At 40.7% G+C, this 26,784-nt stretch overlaps 1 protein-coding gene across 3 annotated transcripts in view; it reads right to left on the bottom strand.

Moving 5' to 3' along the window:
- The window catches only part of UTRN (utrophin), a 2,010,688-nt gene that overhangs the window by 1,974,702 nt on the left and 9,202 nt on the right, over nt 1–26,784 (bottom strand). For all 3 annotated transcript variants that reach the window (XM_069606729.1, XM_069606726.1, XM_069606725.1), the window contains exon 2: nt 8,105–8,303. In XM_069606729.1, coding sequence (XP_069462830.1) covers nt 8,105–8,186 — 82 coding nt within the window. In that variant the 5' untranslated portion in view covers nt 8,187–8,303. The remainder of the gene's footprint in view (nt 1–8,104; nt 8,304–26,784) is intronic.

The following is a 26,784-nucleotide window of genomic DNA, read 5'->3' on the forward strand; positions in this document are numbered from 1 at the left end:
ATTGGCTGCGCAGGCAGCCTCTTCCTTATCTGGGGACCAGTTTCCAGTGTGCTGCATTCACCACCAAAAGACATCTAGCACAACTGTAAGCCAACAGGAGACCCACAGATGTCCAACCTCTTTGGAGTGTCGCTTTCGTTGCTCACGGCTACCGAGTCTACAGGTTGGGTCACAGACATTTTGAAGAGGGCGAGGAGGAAGATGTTGGTTTGTTTATTTTATTTGTATAGCGCTCCAGACCCAGGGGTATATAGGCGCTCAAGGATATGGTTACAGGCATAAGTAAATATGTATACAGCATTTATATAATTTCAACAATATAGTTAATACAGATAGCAAACAGACAATCTGATATGCTGTAGGCATTTAGATAGGTGCACAGAAGATACGGGGGCTGTGGAAGCTAGTATCACTAGATACAAGGTGGTGGTGGGTAGGTGTTGGTGTATGTGTGAGGTGTCCCGAAGGAGCTGAGGAGGTGTTAGTCTTGGTTTAGTAACCAGGTGATGACCCGAGTTCTGAAAGGTTGAAAGGTGGGGATGGATTTGATGTTCAGTGGAAGTGTATTCCAGAATTGGGCGGCTAGAACCGGGAAACTGGTTCCGCCAGCTCTTTTCAGGGTGTATTTAGGCACCACCAGGCATAGTGTGTTAGTGGATCTGGTGATTCTGGTAGCAGATTTCAAAGTGAATTTGTTGGTTAGATAAGGCGGGGCAAGGTGATTTAGGGCTTTGTAGGTGAGGCAGATAGTTTTTAGATACATTTTTTGTTGGATGGAAAGCCATTTACATGATTTTCTGATAGCGGAGATATGTTCTCTCCTGGGAATATTAAGAGCAGCTCGGAGTGCGTTGTTTTGGAGGACCTGCAGTTTGTTGATAACAGATTTATTTGCTCCTACATATAAGCTGTTGCAGTAGTCCAGTTTAGACTATATAAGTGCTCTGGCTAATGTGAGGCAACTGTTAGTGGATAGCAGAGGCCTACAGGCTCTAATCAGCTTACCTGTATAGGCAGTGGCTGAGGCGGTTATGTTGATTTGTTTGGAGAGGTTGGTGTTGGTGTCTAGGTAGAAGCCGAGGGTTTTTACGCTTTTTGCGATAGGAATAGTGTTTCCATCAATAATGAAGCTAGGATAGCTGGGGCTGAGCTTCAGGATGGTGTTAGGAGATCCGACAAGGAGCAGTTCAGTCTTGTCATCATTCAGGCAGAGGCCATGTGTGGCCATCCATGCCTGAATGATGGAGAAGACTTTGTTGATCCGGATAACGTCTGAAATGTAGTTACCGGAAAGTGTTAGGAGTATCTGGGAGTCATCTGGATAGTTGGTGTAGATGACACCCAGATGGTCCAGCTTGTCGAATAGTGGCATTGTAAATATGTTATACAAAGTAGGCGAGACACAGGAACCTTGTGGGACACCACAGATGATGGGAATCGGGTCGGCCGCTGCTAACGGTGAGAAGACACGCATGGTCCTGTTAGCGAGGAAAGATTGGATCCATGAGACCGGAGAGTGCTCCCCCCTTTCCTGTGCAACAGCAGTGCCTCCGCACAGCTTTTTGCCATTTAACAGAGAAAGCACGAGTCCCAGAGAAATGTAAGGAATGTGGCACCTGGTCCTTGCCGTCAACCCACCTTCCTGACCAAAAGACCACTGCCCACAAGAGAACATGACATACTCCTCTAAACCATGCAGGAATGTTAAAGCTGCCAAATAAATAAGACTCCCTCGTTTCCAAGGGGCCTTCAACCCGAAACATCAGTGTCGCATAAGCAATGGAAGAATAACCAGCAACATATTTCAGTCCAACTTAATAGGCCACATAGGTGGTCTCTAAATTAGCTCCAGGGATGAACATTTCTGGGAGATATTTCGTTCCTCCTCGCAGCCTAGAAGGGCATGGTTAGCTGAATATCAAGCACTACCAGGATCGAATTTCGACTCTGCAAGCCAACAGTTGCCAAATCAGTGTGGCATTAACTCACTGTGCTTGAGAATGTGCACAAATGGGCATTACAGCGCATGCAGAAGGCATTATGGGTAATTTTACAAAATCCACAAACGGTTGCAGTCTGCATCTCATATGGACATTAAATCCGCATCATGCATGTGCAGGCTCGGACTGGCATATAGGGCAATAGGACAATGCCCGAACCGAAAACGCAAAATGCTAGTGTGGGCCAGTTTTTGGGGTCAAAGTGGGCCCGTTTTTGGGCCCATGTTGGGCCAGTTTGATATGTTACCTCAACAATACAGCTAGTAGTTTTGACAAGTGTTACTGAATTAATATTCTTTAAAATTCACAATTTGCATCACATGCTATCAAAAACCTCCCCCATGGGTATTACTCAAAAGGAATGAATTGCCATTTGCAACTGTGGCCCACTTTTTCATTTTGGCCCAAGACAATTTTATGGCCCAGTTCGACCCTGTGCATGTGGCTTCATTAATCTTGCTTACCGGACGATGCTGGATGGCCAGGAGCGGCCTCTAGCTCCAGCTCCTCAAATAATTCCTGCTACAGAACTATGAAAAAGTAATGGAAAGATCACACCAAATACTCAGAGCTAAATCTAGACACCATTCTTTAAGGTTATGTCTTCAATCGGGGACATCACAACTCGATGTTGCTCCCAGACAAAAGATTCTGGCACAGATGAAACAATACATATCCTCACCAAAGCAGCAGCATTTTAATAATCCAATATAGCCCATGACCACATGTGGTTAAAGCAATATAGCAAGAGAAGTTACCGCTGGAACACACGCGCCAGTTTCCCGTTTCTAGGAGCCAGAACAAGCACCCCCTTTCAACGCAACACAAACACTCAAACTCTTATCGTCTACTGCTGTGATTGAAGGAAAATCAAAGGAGTCTTGAAATTCCAGAGCCCTGGGAAATTGACAACCATCCCCCTTATTACAGGTTTTTTCATGAACACATTCTGCCATTGCTGGCCGTGGGCACACAGATGAGGCGAGAGCTGTGCATTTCTTATCAAAGGCCACCCACATTTTCAGATTCCCTGCAATTACATGAAGATACGGTTCATCACAAACCAACACTCAATGCCCCCTTGCTATCTCAGAGCCGCCCTGCAGGCCAACAGTTCCTGGCTGCTGAGAAAAGAATACATGTCTCCACAAGGGTATACCTGTAGTCTGCACCCGCGGTACAAGAAACTCAGGTCAATCATGACTTCCTCAATAGCCTAACTCAGGCCCATGAACTGGATTGGAGTGCCATTAACAACAACTTACCAAGGGTTGACATGAATCTCCACAAGACTCTTCAGAAGGAACTACGGCCACTTCTAGTTCACACGTGCCTGCCACAATTTCAGTCCTCAGAACAGATCTCAAAAACAGTTCATCTGCAATTGGTGGAAAATTGCCGATTTGGAAGACTACAAATAAGCCTTCTCTTTCAATAAACTCTACTAATCTTTCAGTAATGTCCCAAAACCAAAATATTAGGATACAAAATTGTGCGCAAGATTGCAAGAAATCTCTGATCATCTCCCGCCATCACATCCCCAAAGGGTTTGTTCTGCCAGCAAATCTGTTTCCCACCAGAGAAGGGTAAAGCACAAAAATTAAACTTGCAGATTCCAAGGAGGGACCACGGCAGTGTCAGACCTTTACACAGCCCTGACAACATTTGCTACACACCGCTTACCCTCCACAATTAAATGCAGTCTTTACAAGTCACTTAATCATATCAACATTAGAACGACACCAAATTGCGCTGCAGCAAATTGGACGAGGGGAACAAAGGATGTTGGGGGAGAAAGGGCAGTAGCGGAAAAGCAAAGATCACTTAAAGCTGCAATATTTTGGAGGCATGGAAAAGTGACATGGTTCCTATACAGGCTATTACAACACACCTGTAGCTCCTGCCATTCAAAATGTTCTACAATAAGTACACTTCCCAACATGAAATCAAATTCAATCAAATCAAAGCATTTGTTTTTATAGAAGACGTGGCGGAGTGTATACTTTGCAAACCCATGTTTCAAAGCACTCGACATGTTGCACGCCATTAAGAATTCACAAGGCACACACGTTATCAATATTTCAGTTGCACAAATGTTGCAAAATGAATAGATTTCCAAAATGCAACCTTCTTAACATTTCACAAACCAGCAGTAACTACACTTTACGTGAATATTGCAGTGTTTGAACAATGACAGTGATTCATTTAAAATTTCACAAAAAAGGTGCACACGGTCATGTTGGCTAGAGCACAATCTGTAGTGCCACCTGAAACAGTTAATCACACTACTCTGCAGAACAAATAAACTCTGGCATGCTTCAAATCACCCTTCATATTTTTTTTTAAAAAATAATTTTATTATTTATTTACAGACGAAACGGCCAAATCAGCAGTAAACATTTCCAGTTGCAAACAAGCATAAAATGTCCCCCCACTCAGTTCATCAAATACACACAGCACACCATCTCTTGCTTACCAAGATTCAATCATCACTTGGCAAAATGGCAATTGCCAATTGGCCAAATCAACAAAAACACCCGAGCGGCCTCAGCTAAAACACTTACAGGGACAAGAACCGAAACAAAAACTATCTCAACTCTTTAAGTGGTGAGGACTAACCGTTTAACACCATCACCAAGCAACTTCCACACACGCTTGAAAATGGCCACCATTTCCTAATTTTTGGGCTACAAACATTGTTCAAAAGCCAACAAGCAGAGCTTCACAAACGGCCATGTTTGGAGGGCGAAGACTTCCGAGGCCTGCTGAGACTTGTGTAGAGACCTTGATATTACAATTAGGAGGTCGTTTCATACAGATATCAGGACTGGAGATGTATTGTATTTCGAAATAAGCCATTGTGGGTTTTCAACATTGCACGCATCATGTAGATAAATGAAAAATACACTGTGGAGGTTGCTTCGAGAACCACCAGCAAAATAGTGGCTTTTCTAGAACGCATCAAGGAAAGCGCGGTTTTAAGCCAAGATCAGTAGTGTTCTTCTCTTGCCCCACCTTCTCAGCATGCTCTTTCCTTCGCCTCCCGGGTCGGGCCTTCTCTTTCTCCCAGTTAGCCATAGTGGTTAGACAGCTACATTCCTCAAAGCAGCCATTTCTGTAGTCAATGTTGCCTGGGTAAAAAGCTATGGCTTTCGCTGGAGAGGTAGATGATTTGATGTGCAAGCGGACAAACTCTGAAACTCCGTACCAGCAAACCTTTGCCACGCGCCCAATAAGCAGAGATCAAAGTTCCCTGGAGCCGTTCATCTCCCTCTGTAGCCTAGAAGAACCTGGCGCGCTTGATACCAACAGGTGTGTCTTTCAACACCCAGGCCAATGTCATAGGAACATCGCTAACGTGCATGAAATAAGCATAAGGACACATATAGAAGACATTTAATGCAGACAGCATACAGCGGACACAAAGTTACAGTCTGCCTCTCATATAAAGGTTTGACTAGCGGCACACTATGGACTAGCTACTGCTTAGTGGATGATGCCGGATACCCAAGAGCTGCGTTTCGCTCCTGCGCATCATCCGTTTATTCATTCCCTGAACAAATGCCCCAATGCACACTTTATCCCAGTAGGATCATAGCACCGTTTGGTAATGTATAAGCATTTTAAATAACTGTATCCCTGTTCTGCAAACTCTGCCCTCCACCTCTTCTCAACCAAGCAATTGCGTAATTATCGGATACAAGTGTCTGAAATTCAACAGCGTGAAACCAAAATACGGATAATACTAATACTTCTAAACAGCGTGTCCGTTTCATCATGCCACATAAAAATGTAAAAAAAAAAAAATTTAAAAAACGCTTTGGGTCCTGCACTATGGCAAATTCCATGAATAACCCCATAGTAAAATAACCAGCCGCTACACTCAATAGAACAACATTACAGAGAAGTAAGCATCTAGTTACTGCAAAACACTTAATTTCCCCATCACAATGTTTACTTGAAAACAATGAATTTCCACAAAAAGGTTGCTTGAAAAATTACATTTCCCAACAATTGTCCCCATTATCAGTGAGTTTCCATTTCTATAATGAAAGTCATTGCAGTGCATCTTTCTATTTTCCAAATGCAACTTTGCCAAAAAAATAAATGTACTTCGAGTCCCTTTTCTGTATTTAGTAAAGAAAGGTCTTGGTTTTGAGGGCGATCTGTCTACAACATCTGTCACCCCATTGATCGCTAGAGTTGGTTCGGCTGTTCTGGCGGGATAGACAGGTGTCCCCTTCGTCCCTCAGCACTGCAGGTGCATCCCTCCCGAATAGGTGCGCTCGATCGCAGAGCACGGCTCTTCCCTGATGAAGTGCCGGTCTCCGGTCTGCCTCCTGGGCCTAGGAGCAGCTGTGCTCCCCTGCTAGAACCTCCAAGTCTTAACTAATAAAGGGTCTTGGAAAAGATCGAGGTCAGGGGCGTGCAATAAAACCGCCAGGGCAAATAATTTCAAGTAAAGGGTGGGGTGAGCCAGAAAGAGAAAGTTTCAAATTTAAATTTCTCGCCCCAAACATGCAAAGAAAATGCAGAGTCGCTGAAACAGTGCAGTGAATTGCATCCCAACCAAAAGTGAAGCATGACAACAAATAAAGTAATGACTAAATATTTCTAAAACAAAAAGAACACTAAAGACAAAATAATTCAAAACACTGTACCATCATACCAAAAAAAAAAAAAAACAAGACCGCCCTTTTTTTTAAAGCTATGGTCTCAACCATGATGCTCTTTTATGCACATTTCACATTTCCATTTAAAAGATTATCCTGCAGGAAAAACCAAGGGTGGTCATATTTGTGGGAAAGGGAAAGCTTACTCGCCACACTTTTCTATGTGAGGTGAAAAGGTCGAGGCTAATCAGTATGCATTATACAGAGAAGTACTATAAATGGGCATCAACTACGGGCCTATGGGTTACAAGCGCCACCTGACAACATCAGCAAAGATAAACGTGGTCTGTCACTCCACCCATCCACAATTCTATGTTGTGCACGTTCCCCCATGCTGATTTTTCAGCCACTGTGTTAGACCTCATGGAATACAGAGTGGAGTCATGAAGAAACTATGCACAACATAAATGAAAAAAATAACAGGTTCTCTCACAACAACTAAAACAGGAAATTTGAATTGCAGAAATCATAGAAAATGCTGTACCCCTATGATCTGATATAGACTATTATGAATTCCATAATCACCTGCCATTACGTCACAGGTTGATACAGCATTCTGAAAAGTACATTGTTGCTAACAGCAATGCGCAATAGGGCTATAGTTGAAATTATTGGTGTGGTCAGCAGCTAGGTTTCTGTGGCACTTAGAAAATGTGCTAGCTTGCAAGTAGCTCACATCCGGTGCATAAAGAGCCCAGGACTCTGGGCCATTGTTCTGGGATCAGCCAGGTGCCAGGGCAAACCCAAACATCAACAAAGCCACCTGCAAGAAACGCAACAAACAAATCCTTGGTTTGAACGAGCAGAATTTCATTGACTCAAACAACCCTTGCAATTTGCATGTAGCTGGTTCAATTGAAACAGCGGTGCAAGGTCAACAGGCAATTCACAGTGCAAACCAGGAATGTTTGCCAACTCGCGCAGTCATCCGCCCTGCCGCTGGTACTCTGTGGTGCACAAAGCAATAGAAAAGAAAAAAAAACACATAGGCTCAAACACACCCAGCAGCTCAGAAACAAGTTCAAACTGTATTAACTACAAGACACCAACCTAAGCAAACAAGATTTTCTAACATTCACCATGGAGGTCAATTGGTCTCAGGGATTGGGCCACTGACATGAAACAAGATTTCCATTAACATGGCAAGAGAGCAGAAGAGCAACTCCCATGGGTTCACCATCAATACCACTCCCAAGATGGATGACCAACCAAGACCACCAGGTGGTGAAAAATGCTTAGATACCTTCCGCTTGAGCCTGGCAGAATGGCCACACTAAAATAACCAATGCAGATATCTCACCTTACCAAATAAAATGTACTCAAACATGTAATAATCAGCAGATTAAGAAAAAAGCAACACACAAGTGGCACAAGTTTAAACTATTGTTTTTGTGGCATGTTTGTCATGTTGCAAAGATTCTTGGTTCTTACCAGATCTTGACTTAATGATGTCACTAAATTCGTTGTTCTGGGCACCATCGGACCGATCATCTTGCGCTCCATAGTTTGCCATTTTGACACACGTTTGCCTTCTTCGTAATCGCCAAACGTTGCAGACGTAGTTCGCACCCACCTCCAATGGACCCTTTCAACCACTCCTACGAAAAACTCTTGCCTTGAAGGAAACCCCCTGAAATCAAAAAGCAAAAGATCTACTTGAATTGCAGGACCAAAACCAAAAGACCATTATAGATTATTCTGGAGACGCTTCCAATCGCTTCTTCATGTTAGTATAACAAAGTTCCAGGATGATCTCATGGAGGAGGAATAAGAACAGGAGCCTTGGGGCAGCCCATTCTTTTGTGCTCCGATGTCTACTTCGGTGGGGATTTGGCACACACTATAGAACCGTAGGTCTAGTGCAGAGTTGTCCAACTACAGGCCTCGAGGGCTGGGGTCCAGGTCTGGTTTTCAGGATACCCCTCATTAATATTCATGAGGATAAATGTGCTTACATTTAGAATCATTGTATGCTAATTTCACATGAATATTAATGAGGGATACCCTGAAAACCTGACATGGATCCGGCCCTCGAGGCCTGGAGCTGAACAACCCTGGTCTAGTGGATATTGCCATGCATAGCAAGAACCAGCTTTCCAAAGACTTTCCACCATGTTCCAGAATGATTTAACCCCTGAAGGGAAATGGACCAAATCCAGGAAAAAGAGCCTGCCAAGGACATGGTCACAGACTCTTTGTTTCGTCACTCTTAGCCTGTTCTTTCCCTCACCAACACCCCTACTCTGCACTCGTAGTAACGAACTTAATTGATGAGCGAGGTTTACTTGTACATAATGGACTGGAACAGCACCAGTGCTCGGCGGTGACCCATATGTGTGTTTGAATGGTGTTAACAGCAACTTATCTTGGGGTCCTAAAATTTACAGGTTTCACTCATACGACCTTTGCAGCACTCACGATACCCGTGGCCAATTCATTAAGGGGGGCAGAAATTGCTCTATCCAAAAACTCATGCTGCAACTGGCAACAAGGAACCCAGGATGTAGATAATTGTCCAAATGGGCATACGCCAGGGCAATGGTGCATATGCACAAGTCTTTGAACATGGCACTTGGAGCAGGCTTCAATGGAGCCATGTTCTCTGATCTTTACCGAGCAGGTGCAATCTAGTGGCCCCCTTTCATAACCAGTTTGTAGTTCAAGCACACCTCCGTTTTAGTGCAGAGGCAAGGTGAGAAGTGCAAGGACACCTAGGCTTGCCACACAATTTACTAACGTGGTCCGCACCCATAACGAAAAACAAAAAGTATCATTACAGTTATTCTAGTAGCACATGCCCCTAAGGCAAATGGCAGGTCATTGTATTTTATAATAATTGAAGTTCATACACATAGCAAATCTGACAATTCTACACATCCGGGCATCAGTGTTTTGGCACGGTGCGTCAGGACAATGGCATGCTTTTAAACTCTGGAATAGTCCACACCCACTACCTCAAACATAATGCATTGGGTGAGGTGTAGAGGTAGGGGCAACACAGCTCATAAGGGCACAATCCATGCGCCGCCGCCGCCAATAGGTCGGCATCCAGGGGAACCTATGAAGGGCTTAGAATCAGCCTTCTACACCTTTGAAAACCCAGACACACATCACAAAACCTTTCCCACAAGCACAATTAAAACAGAATTTACAAAGCACTTGGTAAATAAGAGGGAAAACTACACACTGAGTAGACCAATATGAGCCAGCCCACAATCATGTGGCGTGATGCAGTCATTTTCATAACAAAGGGACTTTATAAGTCCGATGGCAGCAAGGCCACTAACAATGCTAGCAGTGGCAAAGCCAATAGGCTTAGCTTTTGTGTCGGCATTTGCCAATCACTGTCACAATGGTACTAACTGGCCATAAGATGGCAACAGCTATAAAATTAGATTACGCGGGCATGCGTTAGCAGTGCCTATGTCATGCATACAAAAAAGCCAAAACTGTTAGCTTTGTCAATGCTTGCTTTTAACAGGACTTCGATGCATGGAACGGATGTAAATCAGGTGGCTGAAGGCACACTTAGGTAAGACATTTCTCCAGTAGCGCATATACAACTGAAATTAAGCCACTAACTCTCAGCAGACTGCTTAGGAATAACACTGGCAGGCCAAAGATTTGTATTACTGCTTGACAGTACTAGCTTAAAGGGATGCCAGGAGGATGTGTTTTAGGCAGGGAGGGGGCAGGTGGTGTGTGGCGTTGGCCGTAGGGATTAGTGTTGCCATTTGCAGCCAAGGGGTGGCTAAATAACCAAACACTCCCCGCAAGCGGTGTAGCCCTCTCCACATAATTGTTATGATTGGTTATTTATAACACGCTTAATACCCAGAGGTTTCTAAGCGCGGACCGGGGGATCGAACCGGTGTTGCTCCGTGTCGTCTTGCTTCCAAGGCACGCACATTGCCCCTGAGCTATCCTCCACAGACTCCACATGCCATCTGCCTTCTAGCTGTAATTAAATGCAATAGCTTGGCTTATGTACTACCGGTGAGACGAAACAAAAAAGCCTACAGCAGTGGGCATGTCAAAAAAGTTGATGCAATATTAGACATACTTTTCCTCTCCAGGGTCTGGAAGAAACATCAGCAAAGAGGTTCCTCACATCTGCCATGTTAATGTACGAAAGTAAAAGGTCAGGGACCAAATATGGTTTTGAGAGCCCCCTTGCGTTGAGAGACTGCATGTTAGAAAGTAATTGCTTGCCTTAACAGTTCATTGAGGCACGATACCTTATAAAATAGTTAAGCTTTTGGGGGGTAACCCCACACACAAGGGTTCCCAGAGTGCCAGCACAAAAAAGAATAACTGGGTGTCACTGAGAGAGCAATAAGACTCACTGCTTCAACTCCAAATAGAACATAGATACACGTGTGGCAAAAGGCCACTTTATAAAGGTGTGTGTGTGTGTATTCAAAGTCTCAGGGCACGCAAAATGTTAATTTGGACCCCACAAAGCAGCAACAACCAAGCAGGTTATGGTAATATGCTTTTATACTGTGCCACATCATCCCAGTAGGGTCTCCTGTTGGTTAAACAGAGTAAATGACTTGGTTACAAACGCTTCGAATTTGGTATGTGTATCTGAGGGTTAAGGGGTAAAACAGGGGTATTGGGAGGGGCATGGAGCCCCCAAAATTGAAAAGGAAATTTAAGTTTTTGCAACAAAGTAAATTACCACAAAGTAAATGTATTTTGTTGTCATAACATAGAATCCACTTTAGTAGTAGAAGATCGCCTAGATTTGACTCTGGGGTGCCATTCTGTACACCCTGCAAGGGGTATCCAGACTTTAATCTGCTGGAGGAAAAGGAAATGAGCCCGAGGGGAGGGTTCCTAGGATTGGAGACTGGGAATTAGATGCTACAAACACAGGGAGGGAGGGATGCTTATGCCAAGGTGTCAAGGGCACTTTATGAGTTAGAAACACATGTCAAATGTACGTATATGTCAACAATGCACAGGGAAGTAGAAAGGCTTCCTGTGGGAATTGCAAATGGCAAGTTGTGATGGGTTTCATGTGATCTAGTTTGAACACATGAGCTTCGGCACGTGGACTCCATGGCCTGCATTCACCAACAATACCATTTTCAGGTGGAAGTTACGGCTAGCTCAAGCTTTACCTATTTGTGCGCAACGCATCATTGAAACCAGTATTCACCGAGCTCCAGACATTCTGCTCACAGGGCTTGAAATTAGGATTGGATAAGCAGGTGTACAAACAACTCTCCAGTATCCAGTCACCAGGAGCTACCATTGGGGAATGAGGAGCTAGTGAAAATAAATAGTGCATAGCTAATGCAAATCTAACTTTCACTTAAAAAGCAAAAATATAAATTGTATACATTATTTATGACCCCTTATGCTTTAAATGTCATATTGAAGTATTCTGTTTAGTTATAGACTGTCCCAAATGAACAGAGTTCAATTCACATAGTTGTGTTTGTTCGACGTCAGTTGGCCCAGTGAGCCAAAAGTAGCCCCTGGTAATTGTTGCCGTTCAGCTAACCAGGCCTCTTCTAGACTATAAGCAGGAGCTAAATAACTCCCAGTTACCCTCAATTTCGATTCCTGTGCACATTAGCAAAACAGTCCCTCTCCTTTACTAAAAATAGAGACCCTTAGCTATCCACTGAAAGGAAGTATGGGGTGGAACAAAATGTGAAAAGAAAGACTTTCTTTAAACAAATAAACAAAGCTTTGATACCGAGGTCCGCTTACTCCATCCAACCCATTCATTTCCATGCATACATTGACTCTGTAACAGTCCTCAAAAAACATCTGCGCCGTGAGGGGGTAGGGGCAGTTAGCTCAGAAATTATTTTATTGGCCCAATCGATCAGGCATGTATTTTCGAGCATACATCAATCTTAAATAAAATTCCAATGCATCTTACCTCCGCTTTTCTCACTTTTAAACATGAGAAAATGACGGGTTGGGCATGGCCATCTTGCAATAATCTTATCCGTTGATGCATTGCCCTAAGTTCAAGTGCCCTTGCGGCAGTAATTACGATCACCCTCCCCTAAAGCTGACATCACTAGACGCTCATTCCCCTTTTCACAACGTCAATGCATGTCTCAGGACAATGTCCTCTGTGCGCAATCTATTGACGTCCCTCCATTAAAATGCCAAGGCGCCCCTTTCCTCACAGTATAAACAAACCCTTTCTGATCACACAAGAAATTGAGTTTCTTTTTCCTTTGCGTCAGTAGATTTCATTTCGATCCTCATTGTTCAGCTATCTTCCAAGTACGATGCACAGAGAACCAGTACTAAGACTGCCTAAATTGAATTAAATCAGCAGTCGCTTTTTGTTTAGTCATATGATGTACAAATGTCTTTACCAAACCATATTTAAAATTCTACTTTAACATGGCATGCTCTTTACATGTGACCTTGTGAACTTTCAAAGTTTGAGCCTATTAAACTTGTCTCTGCACAAGTTTTTGTAAAATGGATGTTTCTTCGGTTGCCTTCCTTTAACATTGAACTTTAATGTGAAACCTCATTTCGTTACTGTATACCAGCAACATTTTTTTGTTTTATTTATATCACTGTGGATTCTGTACTTAAATATTCAGGAACTGACAATTCAGCCCTACCAGTACGAGCCCGAATATTCGGAAGAGGACATTCTTGAAAGAGAAAGAAGTCGAGACGATAAGGATTGAGATGAAAGTCGTGACGATTCATCACCGGAGCCTGAACGTGTACCTGCCATTGTTGTGAGGTTGTGCCAACTGTGTTGGAGAACTGTTGTTGCAGAGAAAACTCTGGTGCTTGGCCTACATTGCAGAAGACTGACACCAGCGCTATGCATGACCGAGCTGCATGAATTCAGGGCAGCCTGCCTAACAAGATCCGTGTTGCGAATGATGGTCTGATGCAAACTTCGAGCTACAGTTTGCCATTGTTATCCAAGTAACAAGTGTCTTTACTCCCTATATGTTGTGCGTTTGTCCACCAAGATTGGTAACAATACATGCTGTTCCCCCTACATCATACCTTTGATGGATCACTGACAAAATAATTTCTGTAAATTAAGTACATTTCTCTTTCTAATCTCAAACCAAAGTATTCATCATTAGATTTAACGTCTGAACAATTACGTTTCTTTCACTTGGAAGTTAAAAACAATATTTCCCCATCTCCCAAACTGTTTTTGCGGGAATGGGCGTTCACGTTTCTAATTGATCCCTACTTCAAATCACAAGCACCGGCAGTACTTTACACGAAAAGGTACTTTTTGAAGCATAACAATGCTGCACATTTTAAAATGTAGTGCACACAAAATAAACGCAATTATTGGGTTAATTCAAGTAAACTATTTGCGTCTCTTACACAGGTTGTACAGGCTTGTGGCCTATCGTGCGCTTACATGGAAGACAGAGATTCTGCCTTCGATGAGTAATATCCGCCTGTGTGGTTCAAGCCATTCGTGAGAAATTCCCCTGCGACTACGGACAATACCAGGGATTTATACAGACAGTTCCTCGACCGCATCAGTACAATTTGTAGATTGTCATTGCCATCCACTTTAATAAACTACATTTTTTTAAATGAGTTAGTGTGAAAATGTGTTCGAAATTTTGTGTAAATTCACAACACGTCCAAGCATCTAAAAGGATTGTGAAAGAACAATGTGCTTTAACAAGTTTACTGGTCTATTGTGCTCCCCTTACCCACATCCAACCGCCGCCCACAACTCCGCTATCAATGGCATTTCGCACCTGTGGCTGTGTGCTCGCCAGGGGCCTGGGTGCATGGTAACGCTTAAGGCGTTGAATACAATGTACACCTCAAAGGGTTCTTTGGCACGGGGACCATTGGCCACATGGCCACCCCAGACCCATTGTCTCCAGACTCCCCTTTGAAAACTCTGTCCCTGCAATCAACATATCTGTCCTTTTGACTAGGTTCCGGGCCTTTTGCGCCCCTTCATCCATCGCCCCTCTGCTATCAATGGCAGTTCGCACCCAGGGCTGTGCACTCGCAAGGGGGCTGCACTGGTGGGATTGAGGAGGTCAAACATTGTCATAGAGGCCTGGTGGGAGTGAATAAACACGTCAGACATACACACCCACTTCTGTAAGACTTTATACACACTGTGGAAGTTAGCAAGAAAACATCTCTGGAATTGACAACAGATAACGCCATCTATGCACTTTTTTCCTTTTTTTCCTTACTTGCGCAATCAGCTCATCTGTTCTTCTAAGTAACGGTTAGTCAACTTTTACTATTGCATTCTGTAGTGTCAATGTTCGCTGCTAAGCCACTTACTTTTGCTTTATACTCAATGTATATATATTCTCATTTAAATTTATTCCAAAACTCTTCACCATTATCAACCGTCCTATGTACTTTTTATCTCTGCAATTAGCACATAACATTACACAGTATTGTCCCAAATGTAATCTTTCATAGTGCATGTTTGCTTTAGGTGGCATTTTTTATTATGCAAAACATTTTTTTTGAAATCAAAGCAATATGTTGGATTTACTCACTGTGATACTTTAATAGTAATATTTCTTTATATTTTCATAACAGATCATAAGTACAAACAATGCCTTCATGTATCGTTTTGGGTTGCCCTAATATCAGCCATGCCAAAAGTCATAGTAAAGTCCTGCATGTATTTCCAAAGGATTTAAATTTAATAAGAACATGGCTGAACTGCAGATTTCCAGTGTCCGATATTGAAAGCAGAGCCAAGGATGTCTTGGATGACATAAGGGGCATTAGATTTTGCATCTGCAGCATACACTTCTCAGAAGATATGAACTAACCATCAAAGTACACTACAAAGCGTCGCCCCAGACTCCTTTGCAAATTACTTTCCAATGCAGTTCCAACTGAATTTCAGCATACACTGACCCAAGTGAGTAGTGAACGCTGAATTTCTAAATGTATTCCACCATTTTCTAAATTTGTCTGTAAAATATGTCTTGAAATAGTCTGTTAACAGGTTACATAATGAATGATTCCGTTTTTGGGGAATATTTCCATTGATATTTTATTACACAAGTTTCCTTCATGACACAATGTACTTTGGTTTATAGATTTTTCACTTTAGAATAATTGGTCTATCCCTACTTAAGGGATGCGCTAATAGTTCAGTGCAACGGGAGCCTTTCCAAACACTTACATTGCGTCCTTTAAAAATAGGTAATTTTGATAAATGTGTTAATTTTCATGTTTGTCTTTACGTAGACCACACTGATGGAAGGACAGACCGTTACCATGGAGAAAACCACAGACACATCCAACATCCAAAACAGTGAGGCCAGGAAACCACAAACATGTCCAATATCCAAATGATGAGGCCAAGAGACTTGCACAAACTCATTTTAAAGCTTTTGATGTGGTCGAAATTATAATACTAATGTACATTTTGTATTGATCGCTGGTATGACTATATATTTTGATTAAAGGACCGACATTCGACATCGACCACTAATCCTTAATAAAGACCCGCACTTGTCTTTCAAGTAATTATTTCATGCTAATCCTTCAGATGCGACTACACAAAATATTTATATGGTCAAGTTCAACTTAAAACATATTGATTATCGTTATGTATAATATTAACTTTCTACAAAGTGGCATGTAGGCTTGTAGGTCAATTTCAACCATCTTTTGCATGCAATTTTTCTGTTTGAAACCGGGGAAGGCTGGAACTTCTACTGCAACCGGTTTGGAGGATGAGGTATGAGAAGTGAATGTATTGAATTATATTAATAGTTGGTAACAATAGCTTGTTTAAATTTAAGATTTATAAAAAAAAGAAAACTATTTTGCAATACTGTCAGCAAATTAAAAAGCAGATCAACAACCTTGATGTATTTATCGCAGAAACCTGTGCAACAATTAAAGAAAATCTTCACAAAAACAATTTGTTACTGAATAACAAACTTTCACTAAGTGAATGGTGTAGGTTTTCGTTCATACATTTTAGCTGCCTGGCGAAAAATAGAATTGGTTAAAAAAAAAAACATTTCAACGCATCATACATTAAGGGACCCACAATTTACTCACTATATTTTGCAGGATTATCTCACCAAATCCCTGCAACATCTCGGAAGGTTATCGGGTACACTTTAAAATATGTCTTTTTAAAATGTTACATGTGCACAGCATTTCGGCTATGTTAATAATGTAAAAATTGTAATCTGACGATTAACCATATCTTTTTTCAAAGTTTAACTGATAGTGTAAGGTCGACAATGATTAAATCAACTTTCCCAAGATGTGCTTTGTGCAATCAATGATTTTAACATTAAATTGTTTAACAATGTAACCCTTTTTGGTGAATTTGTTATGCACAAGGAAAGTACTACTGAAGTGGTCGAAATTGAAGAGAGACATGGACCATAGGTATATGCAAGATATTGTAAAATGATCAGTTATCATTCATTTTAACTTTCATGTAACATTTAATAGGTTTAAGGGAATTTTGCTTATATTTGTATATATGTATATATGTATATATGATTCTTGAAGTGAAAGAGCAAATTGCATTGTTTATACATTTTCAAAATGCTGTTCTTCAGCTTGGTCTTGTGGTCAGCAAATCAAAACTGACTGTTTCAAAAAACATTAGGGAAACAAGGGTAAATCGGATTTTTTTTAAAGATTTTTTATTCATATTATATTTTGAGGTTGTAATTCATATATTCTGTATGTTTGCTATGAATTAAGCATGTTCTTTTCCTTCCATTAGAGGCCTAGGAAGAGGAGCAAAAAGACTCAGACAACTATACAAACTTAAATGATGTCACTTTCCAAACCGATCACTTTGGAACTTCTACATTTTGAGGGTCAGTATGGTCCTCAACATTCAGTGTTGTGATGCATATATCCAGTGGCCGGAATTTAAATCGAATGTCACCAGTGACCCATGGAAAGTAGCCATGGATCATTGTTACAGCACACAACGTCACGCAGAAGAGAGACAAAACACAGATGTTGTTTCAGAATTGCTAGCAGAAGCGCTCACACAATCCACACCCTCAAATAAATGTCTAAGAAAGAGACAATATTCCCTGTTCCCCCAATACATGAGGAAAAGCCAGAACTATCACACACAGAAATAAATGTAAGCATCTTCGCAACCGATAGATGATTGTGCTCTGGAATTCACCCTTTCTAGTGTGGAGGACTTGTCCACCACCATGGAATCGCAAAGCACTGTATTGTAGGACGATTGGCTATTAAGAGAGCCAAAATACATTGTATTCGACTGCTGCCTGATTGAGATTATGAAATAATAAAATGTGATCACAAATTGCATAGGAGGATTTGTTGGGAGCCATTGGTGAAGTTTACTCGTGTATTCAAAGGCTCCAACCTGAAGATCACGCGTAGCTGTGTACATCACCATATCACATTTTGCTGGTTAGCTCAACGCATGCTTGGAAGAGTGCCTGCTGGAAATTTACTTTGTTCCCCTGCTTTGCTGTTTAGCAGATCAATGTTTAGTAAAATTTCAAAGTTTCTGTACATTTGTGGGACTTTGTTCCTTGCTAAAACCCAATACTACAAATAGCAGAAGAATGTCTTGTTCCCCGCTAGAACCCAGGCCTGGGCACTCGAACAGATAGCAATGGACAATGCGCTTGCTGGCAAAACGCTCAGGCTTGCTGATAATGGACAGTGTGGCAGTCCAGGTTTTTCTGCTAAATACTGCACTTACCACTACCAAAACATGGAGAGCAAACAAAAAGTAAGTTCAGTTATCATGCAAGTGTCTCAATGTACAATGTATGTTGCCATGGGAAAATGTGTTTTCATTCAATCATTGAACTTTTACAATCCAGAAGAATGCAAATAGACCGGATAGCCACCGACGGGCACGTAGCAATAGAAGAGGCCATGCAAGAGCAGTTTCTACACAAAGCATCAATATGATACATGGCACATTGCAAAATCAATTTCTAAAAAATTGCAGCTGCTGGTAAAAAAAAAAAAAAAAAAGCCTATAGAAAACATTTTAAATGTGTCAAAGTCTATCAGCAACCATCTTTGTAGGAGCTCAAAACTTGGGATGGTTCTGTAGATACCCCACTTGAAAAATGGAGTTCAATGCTGCACGATTGTTCAAACTTACACTCTTACACGAATGAGCACATGGACCATTGAGCATGAGGCAGGAGCGTAAGAAAAGGTGGTTGGTTCCAGGGTCCCATCCTCACACAGCACTTGAGAAGATTGTGTGCGACAAAATGCTTTCAAGAGACACAAGGTGACTCCCCGAATTCTGCCACACTGAAGGTTTGGAGGGGTTCCATAATATGTCTCTGAAGTACAGGCCTAAAAGGTTGCATTTTGCATAGACAGTATGTAGGACAGAACAAGGCGGGCTGTACTTCCACACAACGAGAATGTTTCTAGGGAACACGCAAAAACTGCAGGAACTTTCAGGATGCTTCGTTACAACAAGGAATTTACAAAAAGAAGCAAACAGTGGGTGGCAAAGATGATATTCCAGTAGATGGATATTGAATTTGTTAAAGATCTGACATTGAATGTGCTGACCATGCAAACGTATGGAATTGCTCCAGATTGTGCTTTGAGGGCCCAGTCTTTGCCATCTAACATTGCAAAAGAGGTTTGCCATCCCAACCTTGAACTTGTTGAAAGGTTGACTTCAAGATTCAAATAATGTGTGGCTCTCTTCACAATTTTTAAAAAAATCCAGTTTCAAGCTTGTGCACGTTTGGAAACCTTTTGATTGTTCAAAAGAATAGAATAGTGTATGACTTGCAATATTATTGTTTCATTATGCATTTTTAATTAATACTTTTTTGATTACTATTTTTCTTTGCTTTTTTATTCATTTCCCCAGTATCATTGATTTATCTCACAATAAATGAATCAGATTTTTTTTAAGTATGGGACTTCCTTTCAAAATCATTAAAAAGTCTTTCTGAAATTTCTCGATACATATGCTTTTTTATTTTCAGACAATTTGTAAATAGTCTCTGCAAATAGCTTATTACGAGAAACAGAACATCCACAAAATGTAATGCAATCACATACTTAAATATTTTAAATACAACCGATGCAAGATGTACTCTCAACATTGTTAGAATACATCTGGCACAGAGGACATGGATTGACAGACCAATAACTTAAATTGTGTTCCACAAGGAACTGCATTGGCTTGCCAGTCAAGGATAAATATTTTGCAACAGCCACTTAATCGAATGACCCAGTGTTCATGATTTAAACTGCTATATTGTTTACCCTATTTTACATATACACCATATCGAGTTCTTCCATTGCAGCATATCCTTGATGCCCCTTCATCTAACGATTACTTAAAATATCATACCTATGTTACCATTTTATGCCATCCCTTCACTCTTTACTGATTTCCTTTCCCTTACCTGGCACTCAACCCCTTTCATTTGCCCACATTGCCCAGTAAGTAATTGCTAATATACATCCCTCTTTCATTGCCCTGGTTTGCATGTACATTTGCCATTAATGTTATGCAAAACACGAGAAGAAGTTGTGGTGGGCAGTTGATGATAATTGTAGTTATGGGGACTGCTAATGGACAACACAGTGAAAGACGCAGAGTGCACTTTTAATTTTCAAAAATATTGCATTTTCTTGTAAATTTTTCTGCATATTTCAATTCAGGGAAGCAGAGGAAACTGCGTGGGGGGTCATCCATGGATATGTTGATGGAGAAAGAGTAAGTCTGACCAATAATATGTGTTTGTGTTGTGCACGAAGCAGAGGAGCTTTCCTTTGAAAGACTTAACATTTTCAGAAAGGGGTGAAAAGGAAGGCTTCTCAGATGCAGACATTCTCACTGCCTGTCACAGGAAAAGCTTTGAGGGGCAATATTGTATATTATGTGCATACAATATGACCGTTAATGGTACTATTATAATAATATGTTACACCTGACTGTTACATTCTTGACCTGTGCACAAACATGATATTATTCAGGGCTATTACTGGGGGTGCTACCAAACTATGTATTTGTAATGTACTCAAAATAGTTCAAGAATCTCAGCAGATAATTAGAGTAGCAGACACAGGGCTTGAAATTGAGATTCAATGAGCAGGGGCTAAAACTAGCTCCTGGGTGTAGGGCATCACCCAGTAGGTAGAAGCTACTGCAGGGGGAATCATGAGCTACCAGACATGCTCCTTTAACTTTTTGCCCATTTTGTATGAACCATTGTGTTTAATGTGTATTAGATGTGTTCTAATTGTTTTTTATTAACATTCTCAAATACTTAATGTCAAATGTACATGTTTGGAAGGCACCAGTTGCCCGTAGGAGCCAACGGTAGCTCCTGGTAGCTGTTGCTTTCAAGCTAACCAGGCTCTAGTATGCTAAAAGCAGGAGCTAAATGGCTCCCAGCTTTCGTCAATTTCGAACCCTGAGACATCCAGATTGAAAGCAAAGAAGATATGGAGCTGACAAGTAGGAATCATGCTAAGTGGCTGCAGATTGCAATAGACCAAACATTTACGTGCCAGAGTGTTAGCTAACATTGAAATAATGAGCGAAAGAATGTGTCATTTAAATGCATACTTTGCCAATGTGCACTATAAACATGCGCCTGTGGTATTTGCTCATTTACATCTTACTATGGAGGCCCATATGTGGAGGACACCCAGGAGCGCTTGCATCAATGCAGCGGATTGCTGGAATAGATCTACAGAGAAGCCAGTAAGCCTCTTTCAAAACTGAACGCATTCTAGGCATGCTGGCATTTTAGCAATACATTTTTTTTTTTTTTATTGTTGCTCATTGCATGTGTGGCTCTGGGTGCAACAGTACACCCAGCCTGGTGCGAAATCACCTCTTTGACTCCCCTTCTCGTTCTGCCTGTGCCGTCTATATATTAACCCACTGCTTTTCATCCATCTAGATCGATGCATCTGTATTTCATGCTGTAAGCATCTCTTTATGTGAAATATGATTACTGAAATGAGTGTGTGCGTTAATCCGCACGGAATGTGGGTAGCGAATAGCTACTTAGCTAACAGCAATACTTACTTATCAGGTGTTGGGAACTAGGTGTATTGAGTAATGTTGCAATAGATTGCATATAGTCCCAATGGTGAAACTATTTAACCAATGGGCAGAAATTCCAAAGTCGTCGTATTGGGGTCAAGGTGGAAAAGCCCGTTTTCATGATGTGTATTCGAAATCAGTTTTTTGAGCAAAAAAGTGGCCCACTTTGACCCAAAAAACTGGATCATTGTCATTTTAAAATAAAAAAAAAAGAAAACTTTGGGACTGTATAGGCAGGCCGAACCTGTCTTCACCTCGCCTAGGAGCATCTGTGAAAGAATCCGCAAATGTTGTGGGACCAGGTGCCTTGATACCGTTAAAATGGAGGTAAATATTTTGGTATGATGAATACTTGAAATATTTAATTGTGTTTCAATGCACAGTTTGCCATTGAAAACAGTTAATAATATTGTTCATTTTTGTGGCATGGGTTCCCTAAAACGAAACGCACAGTGGCTTGCTGCGAACACAGAATAAAGGGTCTCAATGTAATTTGTCCTTGAATCAACCGTACTAACAAATTAAAGGACACAATTTGTCTAATGTCCACAAATAATTGCTATGATTCACTATACTGAAATCGGACATAGGAAAGTTATGTTACTATTAATGAGATCTGTCTTTCGAAGCAGTTTGTCATCCGTCACATAGAGAGAATGGAAATCCAAGACATAATGTAAGCATAGCTTTAAATAATATTTAGGCGAGTGAGGATGGCATGTGTGCTGTATGCTTCATGATTAATGATAAATGTTCAATTTGATGCAAAGAACAGATATTGTACGTGTTAATTGTGACGTAAATTGATAGTTAACATATTTATGTGCTGTGTAACTTCAGTTATAAACTGGGTACTGAAATATATTTTGTAACTCCTAATTTTACATAGTTATATTCTAAGAATGTGCGTCTGCCATGGGTTCATTTTTCCAGTTGACGGCTTCATCAACCATAATTGGACAATAATCATCAACAACGCATCTGTGATAACCATTATCTGGGACGATCGCTAGACACCAATCGGTCCTTTTGCAGTGGCAGTAATAAGGAGCAACATGTCAGTGTAAAGGTTCTGAAAGCATGCAGATGTGAAAGTGTTGCATTTGAAAGTGAATCCTTTCTTCTCACTAACGGAACGCCATGTGCATCATTCAAACATCGGTGATGGAACATAAGAACTTTCTGTGAAGAATGCAAAGACTGGGATTAATCGATCGATGAACGAAACAGGCATTATAAGATCACTGTTCACAGTTATACAAAAAATGCAAACCATGCAATGTTTCCTAGCTTTAACCTCTATTGGCAAAAGTTAATGTTTCAGTTGGCATAATCTCCTCTTTTGAGCATTATGTCAAAAATAAAAGTATCCTTTTTGTGAATAGAAACAAACGTTTGCACTTTGCATGAATGTGTGCGGTTATATTCCTGGTTCTAAGTTAGGTAACATTAGGACGTGGGTGATGACAGGGTAAGTTTGGCTGCGCTGCCCATGCACATCATTAACATAGGAGGAGCATATAATTTTGACTGCTGGCATCAGCTTTAGGTGTGGGCGATCTGAATTACTGCCCCAAGGGCACTTGAACTTAGGGTGATGGATAAACAGATAAGATTAGCACAAGATGGTGGTATCCAACCCGTCATTTTCGCATTTGTAAAAGTGAGGGAAAAAAAACGAAGGTAAGATGCATTAGACATTTTTTTAAGATCGATGTATGCTCGAAATGACATGCCTGATCGATTGGGCCAATAACATTTCCGTGTGAACTACACCTTTAAGCACCTGGCTTTAGCAGATGGTGTAATGTTTAGTGAATACCCTTTAAGTTACACCTCATTTTAATTCCATTGACAGGACCCTGGAAACGTCAAATACAGGCGAGTTACACCACATTGATGTTGCCAAAGGTAGGCCATATTCCATGACTTGGCAGAATTTCCCCTATGGCCCACTCTCTATGAATCCTAAGAAGTCTTATGGTGAATCAGGTGCACGCTGCTCCATGAATCAAATTAACTGAAAGTTCAACCTTTTTCGAGTGCTGCAAACTCTCATCTCAGAACAGGTTATCATGCCATGTTCTTTCTGGAGAGGAACGCCAGCTACCTTTTGTGCAAGATAGTTATGTCTGGAAAAAGCTATGTTAATTGGCACATATACTTCCAGCAGAAAAAAACAGGAACATTCTTGAGCTAATAACATTTTTTTTTTAAATGTAAAAAAATACACTTTCAACTAAAAATTACAAATACAAAATGAGCTCCTGTTAATTTTCACACTGGATTCATTGGGTTTTTGCAAAGTGACAAAAAATGCTGACCGGCCGGGCACTACAATAATGGCCATCCACTTAGGCTGATTGCAGTAACCTTCCTAACAGCCAGCCTTCATAGTCGCTCCGAAAATAACTGTACTCATTTTTAGCTTTGTCTATTAGGTGGTGCTTGAGCAGTATGTAGGAAACCAAAATCATTTGAACTGGAGTACAGATTGAAGGGAGATGGGACACAGGGTAGGACACACAGTCTGTGGCAGTTTGGATTTTTACTGACTTATTGACTACCCATGGCCATGCTAATTCCTACGGCTACCCAATATCGGCTCATCCTGTCATCCCTTTTGTTGGGCTTTTATTATAGATAGAATCTACATATTGGGCTTTTATAATCTATCTATAAGCAGTCTAAATGGGTAATCACTTAATTGCAGTGGTAAATCAGGTCCTTTTTTAATTAATATCCTCCTCCTTGTGGAAATATTTTTTTTAACCAAGTGTGAATGTAGCCACTGGATTTTTAGGCAATGTGCATGTCTCATCTGTTGATTTCAATGAATCCTTATAAAAAAAAAAGCATTGGAAAATTCAGCAATTTGGACTATTTTATAGGCATTCGGCCAGAGCTATCAACACACGCCCATATACTCAAACAATGTGCTAGATGTTGCCATTTTATGGCCAGGTAGTACCGTTATATCAGAAATGCCTATTGCATACATACACAAAAGTAAAAAATGTTGGCTTTGCCAGTGCTTGTACTACCGACTGCCCGTTAAGCCAGTACATACACCACACTGTTGCCACAAACCACAAGACCATCAATTGGGCCCAGGACCAAAACCAACCCTGGAGTTCCCACAGGTTCAACTTTCACAGAAACAGTACAGCCACCCAAGTAGCAGTAACAGCCTCCTCGTAATGTATTCCTAACCCCCACCCCATACAAAGAAGCAGCTTGATATTCACAAGTTCCTAAACTTTTTTTTTATATATATATATATATATATATATATATATATATATATATATATATATATATATATAGGGACCAACACGAAATCTCACACTCCACCATGTAATCTGTTTTTTTTTCTTCTTCTCCTTTGCATTCTAGGACTTGTATTTCTGATTTTGTCATTATACATGTACGACTGAGAACCAGAATGCAAAGTAAAAAATAAGGACGGTATAAGCAGCTAGCTCACGTTACCTGTTTCTTTTTATGACATTAAACACAGCTACAAAGCCCACTACTTGCTCTATTGATGCTGCATGTGTTGGTCCCATGAGAGCAAATGGTCACTGTAGTAATCCATATGGAAAAATACATTCAATTTGGCGCATGTAAACGGATCCTGCATATATTTCCAAAGCATTTAAATTTAATAAGAACATGGCTATTGAACTACGGATTTCCAGTGTCCGAGATTGAAAGCAGAGCCAAGGATGTCTTATATAGATTTAGAATAGATTTTGCATCTGCAGCATGCACTTTTCAGAAGATATGTACGAACCATCAAAGTACACTACAAAGCGTCGCCCCAGACTCCTTTGCAAATTACTTCCCAATGCAGTTCCAACTGAATTTCAGCATACGCCGACCCAGGTGAGTAGTGAATGCTGAAATATTTTATGTATTTGACTATTTTTTAAATTTGTCTGTATAATATGTCTTCTAAATGATCACACAATATATTGAAATAGTCCATTGACAGGTTACATAATGAATGAGAGTTTTTGGGGAATATTTCCATTGATATTTTATTACACAAGTTCCTTCGTGACACAATGTACTGTGGTTTATACATTTTTCACTTTAGATTAATTTGTGTATAGCTACTTTAGGGATGTGCTAATAGTTCCGTGCAATGGGAGGCTTTCCGAACACTTACATTACGTCCTTTAAAAATAGGTCATTTTGTTAAATGTGTTAACCATCAGCTTTGTCTTTACCTAGACCACACTGATGGAAGTACCGACCGCTACCATGGAGGAAACCACAGACACATCCAACATCCAAATGATTAGGCCAAGATACTTGCACATAAACTCATTTTATAGCTTTTGATGTGGTTTAACTTATAATACTAGTGTACATTCTGTATTGAATGCTGGTATGACTATATACTTTGATTAAAGGACTGAGATTCTACATCGACCACTATTCCTTAGTCAAGAACCGCACTCGTCTTTCAAGTAATTATTTTATGCCAATCGTTCAGATGCAACTACACAAAATATTTATATGGTCAAGTTCAACATATTGATATTATGTATATTAGCTTTTTCTACAAGTGGCATGTAGGCTTGTATGTGAATATCAACCATCTTTTGCATGTAATTTTTCTGTTCGAAAAACGGGGCGGTTGGAACTTCTACTGCAACCGATTTGGAGTATGAGAAGGGAGAATGTATTGAATTATAATAGTTGGTAACAATAGCTCGTTTAAATATATGATTTTTTTAATATTTTGCAATACTGTCAGCAAATTACAAAGCAGTAGACAATAACTTTGATGTATTTATCGCAGAAACACGTGCAACAATGAAAGTAAATCTTCACAAAAACATAATTTTTCTGAATAAGAAACCCTTTCACTATATGAATGGTGTACGTTCATACATTTTAGCTGCATGGCGAAAAATGTTAGCAGTTAAAAAAAGGAAAAACAACATTTCAACGCATCATACATTAAGGGGCCACAATTTACTATGTTTTGCAGGATGATCTCACGCCAAATCCCTGCAACATCTCGGAAGATTATCGTGTACAATTT

The sequence above is a fragment of the Ambystoma mexicanum genome, chromosome 4p (assembly GCF_040938575.1).
Source record: "Ambystoma mexicanum isolate Mex_15411 chromosome 4p, UKY_AmexF1_1, whole genome shotgun sequence".
Lineage (NCBI taxonomy): Eukaryota > Metazoa > Chordata > Amphibia > Caudata > Ambystomatidae > Ambystoma > Ambystoma mexicanum.